This window comes from Leopardus geoffroyi, chromosome C3 (genome assembly GCF_018350155.1).
Source record: "Leopardus geoffroyi isolate Oge1 chromosome C3, O.geoffroyi_Oge1_pat1.0, whole genome shotgun sequence".
Classification (NCBI taxonomy): domain Eukaryota; kingdom Metazoa; phylum Chordata; class Mammalia; order Carnivora; family Felidae; genus Leopardus; species Leopardus geoffroyi.
This window is the reverse complement of record NC_059338.1, coordinates 99,482,236-99,495,923: the sequence shown is the minus strand read 5'-3', so window position 1 is coordinate 99,495,923 and position 13,688 is coordinate 99,482,236. Positions and strand designations below refer to the sequence as shown.

Here is a 13,688-nt window from a genome sequence, read left to right as displayed (position 1 = left end):
TATCCTTTCATCACTTGATGGACACTTGGTCTGTTTCCATAATTTGGCTATTGTAGATAATGCTGATAAAAACATTGGGGTGCATGAATCCCTTTGAATTAGTATTTTTGTATTCTTTGCTAAGTACCTAGTAGTGCAATTGCTGGATCATAGGATAATTTTTTTAATATTTTGAGGAATCTTGTTCTGTTTTCCAGAGTGGCTGTACCAATTTGCATTCCCACCAACAGTGCAAGAGGTTTCCCCTTTCTCTACATCCTTGCCAATAGCTGTTTCTTGTGTTATTGATTTTAGCCATTTGACAGGTGTGAGGTGATATTTCATTGTAGTTTTGATTTGTATTTTGCTGCTGATGAATGATGTTGAGCATCTTTTCATTGGTGTTTTGGCCATTTGTGTGTCTTCCTTGGAAAAGTGTCTATTTGTGTCTTCTGCCCACTTTTAATTCGATTGTTCATTTTTTGGGTGTTGAGAAATCATTAGTAATTTCTTGAAAATAATGATTTGTTTATGTATCTTTCCCTTGCTCCAAACAAAATGGGCTAAGTTGGTTTAATATACTGTTCAAATGCACTGTTTTCTAGTTCAATTACCTTGCATTCACAGAACGTTCAAAATCATGAAAGGTAGTGTTGAAGTATGTTTTCCAGGCCACCAGGCAAGACTTGGAAAAGATACCTTCCTCCATTTGCTAACCCTTGCCTCACTTTTCATGGGTTGTGATTCCCATGTCAGTAAACACTTAATGGACTCACCTTACATTAGGCTCTGACTGTGGGGGACACTTGGAAGTCTAAACCATAGACTTTTTGTTCAATTCAAATTGTGCTTTTGTAGAAGTATAATCATTCTCATTTAGACCATGTCTGTTTTGGTTTCAGTCTGCCTGTGAAAATACCATTTACAAATTATTATCTCTGTTGTTTTCATTTGGAGAACTTGGACTATAGTGCCATTTTATTTATTTATCTTACCTAAGAGGGCTGGGATCATCTGCTATTGCAGATTCTGAACATCATGAGTTTATTCAGCACCTTTTCTGTAGGAGACAAAATAGAAAGCTTCACTTTGGACTCAGAGTGAAATCTCTTACAGTGACATAGTTTTATCATTTTTTAAAAATTTGTTTCTCAGAAATTACAAAATTTTCTAACTCAGGCTTGTGATGTTTTTGCCAGGAAAACATTACCATGTAAAAGTATGACAATTAATGAGTGATAAGCTTTCATGGAGAACATATAAAGGAAATGAAGAACCCCCAGCTTTGTTTCTTTGCTTATGCAACTTGGTTTTTATCAAAAAAGTATTTCAAGATAAGCTGATTGTGATTTACAGTATGGAGCTCTGTAGTAATAGCTTTACACCTTGCTTCTTTCTAGGCCAAGCCTGTGATATTTTGAATGTCACAGAAAATAGCATATTCTGCAAGACACCCCCTAAACCTGATGTTCTCAGAACTGTATATCCAGGTAAGTTACCAGAAGAGAGAACAGCCATTTCTGCATTTATGTAAGAAGACATATATCATTAGGGCTTTAGTACATTCAGGCTGCTAAAACAGAACACCATAGACCAGGTAGCATATAAACAACCAACATGTGTATCTTACAGCTCTGGAGGCTGGGAAGTCCCAGATCATGGTACCAGCAGATTGGATGAAGGCCTGCCTCCTCATAGATGGCACCTTCCTGGGTCTAGAGAGCTCTGTGGGGCCTCTGTTATAAGGACTCTAATCCCATTTATGAGATTAGGTCCAATCTCATGACCTAAACAACCTCCCAAAGGCCCCCTCTGCTAATAACATCACATTGGGCATTAGGTTTCATTATACAAGTTTTGGAAGGGATACAAATATTCATCCCATAACAATTAGTAACAAAAAATATTTGAACTATTTAGAATTTGTGGTGAGAATTATAATAAATTTCTTCCTAGTTTTTGGATCAGGAAATATTTGCATTAAAATAGCTGCATGAAAGCTGCACCATGCCTAAATTCCTCAGACACCCTACTGAAAACAACACATCTCTATTGAATGAGTTCAGTGGTGACTTTATTTAAAATTAAATGAGATTACTAAATGTTGGTGCAGGCTACATGGAAATTGTATAAATGCCTTTCTGTGGTTAAAAAAATAAATGGGAGAGGTTAAATCCTTACTTGTCTGGAATGTTTTAAGAGTAATAACGGGATGGGAGAAAGGGGACTCAAAATTCTTTCCAGACTTTGGCCTGTGGCCAAAGTGACATCTGCAGTGATAGCACTGAGAGGCTGTGCCTGGATCTGAGGGTGTGTTTCTCATATCTTGTGCACAAAGTGAAATTGGTTTATAATTGTATCACTGGTTGGTATTTGGAGCCAAGAAAATTACATTTATCAGCCTCTTAAATTTCCTTGTTTTGGATGACATTAGAAAAAAATGACCAGTTTCAGAAGAGAATTTTGATAATCACAGTTGGTAACTTTAAAGAGAGTTGTGTATATCAGAGCACACTGCTGATGCAGAAGTTTGAGACGCACAAACTTCTCTCTGAACAAACTCAGCTGAAGAGGAGGAGCCTTTGTTTTCTAGATCCAGCCGCTCCAGAACAGCTTAAGGCTGCTGAAAGAAGGCATGTGTCTGATTGTTGTGTTTCAAGGAAGAAAAAAGAAAAAAAGTGAGATGGCTCCCTTATGATTAGGAAAAAACTTTTAATTACAGAGTTTACATTGGCAAGTGTAGGTTAACTTTAATGATAATTCTCTCTGATTCTGTCCAAGAAGGAGATGAATTCATAGCAGTTGTAATGTCAAAAAGAAGAAGAACAAATAATGACAAATCTTAAAGCCAACACTGTCTGTTCCTTGATTACTTGTAAACCATTAGTAGAGTAACTTTTGTTAGAGTAATCAGGCAAAGGTTTTGAAATCAAACGGTCTGAACCGTGAAGTTTTGAGATTTAACTATATAAAACAACATGAGTCATGTCATAGGTAATAATTATTATATTATTATCTTAAGTAAAGCACTAATATCTAATCCCCATAGCAACCACACAAATAGTAATATCACTCCTATTTTACATATGTAGAATCTGAGGTGCAAATATATGAAATAATCATAAATAAATTGTAGACTATCTTAACAGCACTCTATACTGTGGATACAGGTATATGTACAGGTATGTGCAATTGTTTCGTTAACATGCATGCTCTAAAAATGTGAATAACAGTAGAATAATCTATAACCACCACCCACATAGAGGGCCATTGAGACACCACATCAAAATTCTGATGAGAATACTTTTTTGTTACATTCAGGTGGGAGAGGCCTAAAGCTTGAGCTCTGGAATAATAGTAGGCCAGTACATCTCGAAGAGATACTTGAATACAATGAGAAAACACCGGGGTACATGGGTGCCAGTTGGGTAGATTCAGCTTCCTATATTTGGCCTATGGAGCAAGATACATTTGTTGCACGCTTCAGTGGATTTTTGGTGGCTCCAGAATCTGATGTCTATAGATTCTACATTAAAGGTGATGACCGTTATGCCATTTATTTCAGCCAAACTGGACACCCAAAAGATAAGGTAAGGAAGCCACAGAATACTATTTAATATTACAAAAGCAATATGGCAACCTTTATATGTATCTCATCTATTCTAATCCAAACCAATGCATATATTAAAGAGTTTATGAGAGATATTTTCATGTGATTGGGTTCTTGGCTATTTTAACATGTGTTACATGAACTATAAAGTCATCATAGAAAACCCATGGCCTAAAAAAAAATGCTTTCCTGTATCTAAACTTACTCTAGGAATGGAAAAACATGCGTATTTCCTTTAAATATCATTTTAATTATGGAAGAATTATAACCATACTTAGGCAATTTGGGAAAGAGTGAAAATATTTCACTATTCTACTACATCTATTTCACTATTACTTGGTCATGACATTAAAGTCTATCATTTCTTTTTGTGTCTATTTTGGTTTTTTTTATTTAAAAAAACTTTTTAGCGTTTATTTATTATTGAGAGACAGAGAGAGAACATGAGCATGGGAGGAAGAGACAGAAAGAGGAGGAGACACAGAATCTGAAGCAGGCTGCAGGCTCTGAGCTGTTAGCACAGAGCCTGATGCGGGGCTCGAACTCACAAACCGCAAGATCATGACCTGAGCTGAAGTCAGACACTCAACTGACTGAGCCACCCAGGCACCCCAATTTTGTTTTTTATATACATAAGATCACACATCCAATTTCATAGTCATTTTTGTCACATATAAATATTTTCACATTTTATTAAATAATTTACACAACACAATTTTTAATGACTAAAAAGTGTTTTATTGCATGGGTTTACTAAACCTGTATAACTTTGTGCATGTGGATAAAGTTTTTAGTTTACTTCTGACTTTTCATGACCACAAATAATACTCCATTGAACGTTAGTGTTCATTAAATTATTCTGCCTTTTAATGATTTCTTTAGGAGTTTTCATAAATGTGAAACTAATGAACCAAATCAAAAGAACATTTTATGACTCCATGTACATGGCAAGATTGCTCCCCAACCTGGAGGAACAAATTTAAATTGTTGCCTGTAATATATGACTTCTAATTTTACCATAGCTTTTCAGCACGTTTCCTCCAAAGATAGTATAATCTTTCCTGATGGGAAGCCCAGAATTTTCTCAATCTGGCATGCAGACCCATTTAGTGACCTTGGCATCTTTCAGACCTACTTTTGGTGATCTCTTGTAGATTAAACCCCTAAAACCTCTCCACAGAGCAAGAGGATGTTTTAACAATATCAACCTTCCTCCTGGTATATATCTTTCTATTTTCCATCGCAGTACTAATTGTGGAAAAGCTGTGGTTTGTGTGTATTTATGGTATAGTGGTTCTGATGTTAGGTAAGGGTGGAAAGTATGAAGTGAACTTTGATAATTTTTAAACACTGGATTTCACCATGGATAACAGATCTTAGAAGAAAAATATGTAGTTTCACATTTTCTGTTCATGAAAGTTCTAGGACTGACAGAAATAATAAATGATAAATAAATGCTGAAAAGTTTATTAATAAGTTCTCCTCTCTCTCTCTCTCTCTCTCTCTCTCTCTCTCTTTGGGATAAGGTGAAGATTGCATATCATTCTTCCAATGCCAACAATTATTTTTCCAGTCCAACACAAAGTTCAGATGACATTCATCTTCAGAAAGGAAAAGAGTAAGGTTTTTTTTAATTTTCATTAAACTGTTATGTAGTATTTAAGAACTGTAAGTTTATATCTAAAAACATTATCAATTTGTTTTATTGGTAGAAATGATGTTATTTCATTGGCTTAATTTATAATTGGTCATTCTCTATAATTTTATTAAAAATTTTTTCTATATTTCCAAGAATATTGACATTCATCTAACCAGGGAAATTTGAAATCTAAATATTTCTGTTGCAGAAATTATAATTTTGTGAAATTTACTTGATCCTGTTCTTAGTTTCTTACTAGGACCTTTCAGTCAATTCAGCCATCTAAGCTGAGCTCTTGAATATTTCTAGAGAAGAAACATAAAACCACATGAATTATTAACACAGCTAACATATATTTAATATTCACTGATTTAGATATTGGGCCAGGAAATTTAATACAAAAATATTCAAATCTACTCCCTACCCTTATCACTTAGTGCTGAAAGGTCAAGTCCAGGGAGAAAATGAGAGTTTCATTCAAATATGAGATACCATTCAAAAAGGCATTCAGGATTCGTGGAAAGCAAGAAGTAAAAGACATGATAAATTCAAAGTAGCTAAGTTACACGGAGATCTAAAGACTCCGTGATATCATCTTCCATTTATCATTTGTATGTGTTAGGTTTTGCTGCATAAGATACCACCCCGCCCCCCCCCCCCAAATTTTGTAACTTAAGCAACTCAATTTTGTGATTGGCCAGGCAGTTCTTTTGGTTCTGTCTACTCTAGTTGGTGATGGATGGCCTAGGATGGCCTCACTTATATATCAGGAGCCTCAGTTGGCATGGCTGGAACTTAGATATTTGGGATGTCCCACTCCACATGGTCTCTCGCCTCCCAAGAGCTACCCCAGGCTTGTCAAATTTGTGAATGGGTTTCCAGCAGTGAAGAAAGAAATTCCTACTGTACATAATCTTTCTAAAGACTCTGCTTGTATCACTTTTGCTAATATCCTATTGGCCAAAGCAAATGGCCAAATCTAGATTCAAGGGGGGTGAAGAAATAGACTTCACTTCTAGATGGAAGGATATTGTTGTTTTTTTCCCCCTTCATTCTGTCACACCATCCTTCCAGATATTGACAGCACCATGAAGATCTGTTGGAACTAGACAGAGAGGATTGGGATTAAAGGTGCCTGAAAGCAATTACGCTCAGTGTTCTCACTGAAATCTTAGTAATGATGACATGGGGAAAGCGTTCCATTCTTTCTATCCTCCTCCTTCTACTATCACTTCTTTATGTACTTAAACACTTGCTTTTTTAACCAGGATCAGTGGGCCAATTCAGGGTAAACAGAACACCTAATTAATCCCTACTGCTATTAAGTGTTAATACACTTTCAGGCTTTGCCTTGGCCGTGGAAAGTGCATTTAGTTTACCTGCTTGGCAGGAGCGTAGAGCTTACATGAAAGTGAGCCCTAATACATCTGCTGTCTGCTTTCTGCAAGGCAGCTTGGAATTTACACACTGATACTTATAATGATGGCTGTGAATTTTGAAACTGAGGCCACTGTACTTGGCTTATTGCACAGTGGTCCCTAGACCTTTCCAGAGGTAGCTGCTCATTTGCCAAATTCATCCTACTCAGATAATATAGCCCCATCTCTAAGTGAATTTCTTTTTCTTTTTTTTTTTTTTTTTAAATTTTTTTTTTTCATTGTTTATTTATTTTTGGGACAGAGAGAGACAGAGCATGAACGGGGGAGGGGCAGAGAGAGAGGGAGACACAGAATCGGAAACAGGCTCCAGGCTCTGAGCCATCAGCCCAGAGCCTGACGAGGGGCTCGAACTCAACGGACCGCGAGATCGTGACCTGGCTGAAGTCGGACGCTTAACCGACTGCGCCACCCAGGCGCCCCGTGAATTTCTTTTTCATTACCCTTTTCTACTTTGAATCAGTTACTAATTTTTAATAATCCTTTAATTTTTAAAACTCTCTTAGTCTCTGTTATTCATATGAACAAAGAGAATTATATTTTTTACAGGATTTTGTGAAGATTAAATATGATGTCTATAAAGTGCTCAGTTTAGTGTGTGATACATAGAAAGTGCCTAATGAATATTTTTAAGCTGCTAACAGGGTACAGAATTTAATGGTTCTTCTTTGAGCCCCACTTCTTAGTATTGCCCACATTCATTTGGTAGAGCTGGCAAACAGACTCTCAGAGCAGCCAAGAGCCTGATGGAATCCTCCTGTATCAGTTCTATGAGGGGGATGACCCAGAGCCTCATCATCCTAGAAAGATGAGAGGTGATAAATGTCCCTCATTCAGAGTCTTTCATGAATTGTGAATATTTATTCTTCATATACAAAAGGGTATCTGTTAAATGATGTGAGGCAATTTAGAGGAACTCCCAGCTGGCCTCTCCAAAGATGGGAGCAATGGTGACATTGATTGAGATTTAAGTAGGTAACCAGTAGCTTTTCACTCACCTGTAACAGCCAGTCAGCAAATGCCTTATCCTGGACATGCAATTAGATGATCCAGCTTGTTGGAGAGGCCATGATCAATCTAATCAGTAATAGTTTCCTGAAGCAGTGTTTTATTTCCCCAGTTATAACTGGAGTCATTATTCAAGGAACTAGAAAGGAACTTCCATCCCTGACAACATTTAACCACTCAGATACAAAACATGATATGTCTAAGTCTGCCTGTTATTTTCTTATACACGTTAGAGTATTTAAACTCTGCATGCCTTCTGTGTTTTATGCCAGGGAGTTTGCATTATAATCTACAATGTAATTTTGTTTTAAGCTCCTTGAGGATAGGATAGGGGAATGTATCTTTTTTCAATAAATATTTATTGACAAAACTGAATGAATTAGTCACAAATGGGGACAACTCTATATCTCTAGTGCAGATACCCTACATAATTCATTTTATTTTAAAAAACTGCCATGAAAGTTTAATATTTAAAATCAGGGATACTACAACATAAATCATTTAATAGGCAGGTATTTTATATAGTGTTGAAATTTTATTCATTGGAAAAAATTTCATATTTTTCAGGTATTACATTGAAATCTTGCTGCAGGAGTATAGACTGAGTGCCTTTGTTGATGTTGGCTTGTACCAGTATAGAAATGTCTATACTGAACAACAAACAGAAGATGCAGTAAATGAAGAACAAGTTATCAGATCCCAGTCGACAATTGTCCAGGAAATACAGGTTTGCTGTGATGATAGATCTGCTTTGTAGAAAGTTAACGTTCCAAGATAGCTCTATTTGGTTATTAATTTTACTATGGAAGATACTACTTGAGGGGAAAGCAGTCATGGAAAATTATTGACTTGTGGTTAGAAGTATCTGTATTATAAATGAAAGAGGCTGTTATTTGATAAGACTGAAACTTTAAAATATTTTATCATTTGCAGTAAAATAGAGCAATAAAGAAGCATTGAATAATTGACTATCATGCTTTTTAAACGTGCTTTTCTATACAGTGAAGGTTTTTTTTTTAATTGGGAAATAGGTTATAACCTTGGAAAACTGGGAAAGAACTACTGCAAGGAGTGAAGTTCAAAAGATAACAGTAACCAGCCCATGCGTGGAGGCTAATTCATGTTCCCACTACCATTATAGATTAATCTATAACATGGAAAAAACTGGTAAGTTGAAAATAATAAAGGAGATTTCATTTCTCTTCATTTATAGATGAAATTATAAAAATTTAGTCTAGTTCTTTCTGGAAAATATTGTTTTAATAGTGTGCTAGACAAAGAAGCTAAAAATGTATTATGAAGAAAAACCTTTGGACTGGGATAAAAAATGGTATCAGTAAAAACAACTTCCTGGTATATACTATCATTTTCTTTTGTAATGATCACAATAACTGTATATCTAAGTGCATAGAAGGATTTTATGTATCTGTGACCAACAGGGATAAGTTAAGATAATAAGAATTAAATTCATCGTTACAGAGAAGTAAATATTCCAATTTCTCAAAAAAAAAAAAAGCTATGAGATACTAATTTATCTGTTAACAAAAACATTGCGTCTCTATATTTTATAATAAACCTGAAAATATAAGTTTTCTATTTCTGTTAATTGTTTCAATAAGTAAATATTAATGGGTGATTACTGTTTTCCAAATAGCTCATATAACAATAATAACAATGGTAATAACAATGCTTATTACCATGGGAATATTAAAACAATAAAATACGATCCTGATCTTTAGGAAATTACAATCCAATGAAGTAGTCACTATTATTGAACTCGAATTACTTTCAAAACACAATTTTATTAAATGATAATATATGATACAGACTACGGGTCCTTTAGAAATTCAAATATAAGACATCAGTGCTGGCTGTGGTTAGTGCAGAAAGATTGCAACTCTTTTTTTTTTTTTTAATTAAGGCCCCTAATCATTTGCCTTTTTATTTTTATTTTTTTTTAATTCATCCAAGTCTTGGTACCTGGTGATGCTTCTGACTTCATACTGCAATCAGCTTTAAATGACCTCTGGTCTATAAAACCAGATACAGTTCAAGTAATAAGAACACAAAACTCCCAAAGCTATGTTTACATGGTAACGTTTATATCAACTAGAGGTAAGCATGTATCTCATTTTGTACTTCTGTAAATTTTTCTCTAAGAAACAAATTTATATTCTGTAAAGTTCCACTGAAAAAATTAAAAACTCCATACTACGTGGCAATGAGAAAGAATGAAATATGGCCCTTTGTAGCAACGTGGATGGAACTGGAGAGTGTTATGCTAAGAGAAATAAGCCATACAGAGAAAGACAAATACCATATGTTTTTACTCTTATGTGGATCCTGAGAAACTTAACAGAAACCCATTGGGGAGGGGAAGGAAAAAAAAAGAAAAAAAAAGAGGTTAGATTGGGAGAGAGAGTCAAAGCATAAGAGACTCTTAAAAACTGAGAACAAACTGAGGGTTGATGGGGGGTGGGAGGGAGAGGAGGGTAGGTGATGGGCATTGTAGAGGGCATCTTTTGGGATGAGTACTGGGTGTTGTATGGAAACTAATTTGACAATAAATTTCATATAATAAAAAATTAAAAAAAGTAAAAAAAAGTAAAAATTCCATAAAATGGCAGAGAAAGAAGTGGATTCATAGCCTTGATCACTTTTAGGAGAAATAGAAAATAAATGGTCAATTTTTTTCTATTGTAATTAAAATTTTAGTCCTATTTCAAGGAATGTACAGCTTCAATGCATGAGAAACACTATATATACCATAAATGCACTATCTGTATAATAGGCTACTTCATATTTAGAAAAAATTAGCAAAGATATGAATTCTGGAAATGAGCTTTAAGTAGTTAGCATGTCTTGGGAGACACTAGTCTAACCAGATCTTGCCTGATGAAAGGATTCTGTGGTCAAATCCACCTGAGAAACTGCATACCCCAGCTTACCTTGAAGATTGACAGATCTCATTAGAATAATAAAATCCCTGAGAATTCCTACAGTGAGAAAAAAAAAAACATACAAAAACAAAAACTGAAAGAAAACATTTCACCTGTGTTTAAGACAGCATTTACCAAAATTATTTTTACCTCTCTGTCCTTTTCAAGCAATAGCTATTAACTTCCTATTAATGTTTTGCATTTTCAAGTCTTAAAGTCAAGTTTAATGACCAAATTTAGTATTTGGGCTATCTAGTTCAAAAATAGGTCCCTGAATATGTATGTATTTACTTTTCTTTGGGCAATAATTATTTTCCAATTCATTGTTTATTTCTCATTTTATAAAATTGTTTAATTTGCTTGTTGGATGGAGGGCAAAGAATTTCATTTAACATGAATTGAAATTCTAAAAATTTCCCAAAGTTTAGATTGTCAAAAATGCTGTATAAATGAAGATATGGTGATCCTTGTTCTCCGAGGAATACATCTATAGTTCAGAGAGAAATTTTACAGCTTCAGCAGCCTTAAGAAATATAGTACCAAAATCATAAGTACCAAATCAAATTCTAGGACTCTACCCAACAGAGGTCAGTGGGTTTCCAATGGTGAAGCATCTTCCCAAAGCAGAGGTAAATCTGAGGACAAGCCCTTATTTCTTTTAAAGTGAGATTGTATTACCAGGCCCCCCAGGCCTCGGGCTATTTCCTGGAATTCAGTTTTGTACTGTATTCATGTTTATTTTATTTATTTTATTTTTTTAATTTTTTTTTCAACGTTTATTTATTTTTGGGACAGAGAGAGACAGAGCATGAACGGGGGAGGGGCACAGAGAGAGGGAGACACAGAATCGGAAACAGGCTCCAGGCTCTGAGCCATCAGCCCAGAGCCCGACGCGGGGCTCGAACTCACGGACCGCGAGATCGTGACCTGGCTGAAGTCGGACGCTCAACCGACTGCGCCACCCAGGCGCCCCTGTACTGTATTCATGTTTAAAGAAAATAGCAATATCCCAACCTAGCCCTCTATACTATGATAATGGTACTGGGACAAAACGAAAAGAAGTTTTGGAATATCCCACTGGTCGTTGATCTTTACCTCATGGTCCCAATACCTCCTTTTGTTTGTCCCGTAACACTTTATTTTAAGCCATGGGTATTGAACCTTAAATGAATAGCACTTTATCTGTTATTTTGCTGTTTCTGCTACGGCTAAATCTTTAGCTCAAATTCAAGGATCCACATCTTCCCCATTCATCCCCCCTTTTTTTGTGATAATACAATAAAACCAATTTTGTTACTCATGGATATATTGGTATTTTATTAAATTAACATCCTCAAATCCTATTTGGTACTTCATCGCAGGAGACTTTGATCTGCTTGGTTATGAAATGATTGAAGGGAACAATGTCACCCTGGATATTACAGAACAAATCAAAGGAAAACCCAGTTTGGACACATTCACACTAAACTGGGATGGAATCACTTCGAAGCCTCTGACCCCATGGTCATCAGAAGCTGAAGTATGCTCTTAGCTAATTTATTAAATAGAAAGCTATTTAAATATCACCTTTCTAGTAAAACAAAAGAAAACAAAATAAACCCCACACTTTAAGGAACAGTAATACACTCTTACTTGACATGGTGGGTTGGAGCCAACCCATAGAGAGTGGAGAAGGGAGGAAACATCACAGAGACACAGGGGATGAAAGGGGGGGGGGTTCTTAGATCTGTGCCAACAGGATCCATTGTATCTCTGTGTGGAGCAGCTGTTTTTGTAGAAAGAATGTTTGCTTGGGAGTTATTGAATTTTGACAACTATCTACACAATGAGTTTAGGTTAATATTTGTTTGATGATTAACATCTTACTTTATCTCCTTAATTCTAAATGCTAATTATATCTGTGCTTTGCAAGAGAAGTAGATGTGGAAATTACAGGAAAACTTGTGAATAAATGTGTACCAATTCCTATATAATCCAAGATCATTTATTATTTTTAAAATAACCATCAATACAGTCTTATAGTATCTGAATCTCTTCTTTTGAAAAACAGAATACATTGTATATTTTGTATATTGTATTTGCATATTTTGAAAAACAGAATACAGTGTATAGTTTTTTCCAGTTAATTTTGAGCTAATGGGGAAAACTATTCACTTGGAACCTGTTTAATTGAGTGCTAATTCATTTAGGTTTGCCTCATTGCCCTCTTTAAAAAAAACTACTAAACAAGTGTGTCTACCTTACATAACAACGGTGTAAGCTAATGTTACCCAATTGGATGTAACTATTGTGATTCTAAAATAAAACTCTTGAACAAGTCACTAGACACTAAAATTATTACATATTAACTTAAAATTATTTAGGAAATGATCTCATAATGATGGCTGAAGTATGGGAATTATGCAAATGTTCAATTATAACTAATTAGTGGAATGAGTAGTAATAGTATAAATGTTCTAACTCTTCATGAAAAAGAAGTTACTAAAGCTCATATTTTTAATTTAGTTTCAGGCAGCCGTAGAAGAAATGGTTACTGCCAAGTGTCCACCGCAAATTGCAAATTTTGAAGAAGGATTTGTTGTGAAATACTTTAGAGATTTTGAGTCTGATTTTAACCTGGTATGGAATGTAAATGAACAGTGAAACTGACCAAATAAGAATTCGTATAAATGCTTGGAATCTTGTGATTCTCTTTGGACTAACATTAATTCCTATTGTCAAATTGCAAAAATAATTTGTTACACATTTATTGGTAAGGTCTGCTTTATCATCTCCTTGCATTATAATGTGATTCATTTGTGAAATTCACCACATATGAATTTTCTCAATCAAGGGAAGGTAAGAAAGATGATGGACAATATAAGATCTATAGGGTGTTTTACTTGTTTTCTTTACTTGGACGCAGGGTGTATCCTGTTTCCTCATTGGCTTCTGAGCATATAATTTGTAGTAGGGCTTCCCTTGATTTTTGAGATCACCCTCTGGTCAATTAGTAAAATACTTGTCCTTATTTCTCTCTTGGTGAGGTATAAGAACTTTTCTTTGATGTACAGTAAAGAAAATTTGAGAATACTCTT

General features: G+C 35.1%; 1 protein-coding gene across 2 annotated transcripts in view; it reads left to right on the top strand.

Moving 5' to 3' along the window:
- PKHD1L1 (PKHD1 like 1) overlaps positions 1 to 13,688 on the top strand; it is a 157,581-nt gene that overhangs the window by 27,514 nt on the left and 116,379 nt on the right. For both annotated transcript variants that reach the window (XM_045453885.1, XM_045453884.1), the window contains exons 12-19: positions 1,380 to 1,469; positions 3,301 to 3,569; positions 5,116 to 5,207; positions 8,240 to 8,399; positions 8,704 to 8,839; positions 9,644 to 9,787; positions 11,973 to 12,130; positions 13,117 to 13,230. In XM_045453885.1, the coding sequence (XP_045309841.1) occupies positions 1,380 to 1,469; positions 3,301 to 3,569; positions 5,116 to 5,207; positions 8,240 to 8,399; positions 8,704 to 8,839; positions 9,644 to 9,787; positions 11,973 to 12,130; positions 13,117 to 13,230 (1,163 nt within the window). The remainder of the gene's footprint in view (positions 1 to 1,379; positions 1,470 to 3,300; positions 3,570 to 5,115; positions 5,208 to 8,239; positions 8,400 to 8,703; positions 8,840 to 9,643; positions 9,788 to 11,972; positions 12,131 to 13,116; positions 13,231 to 13,688) is intronic.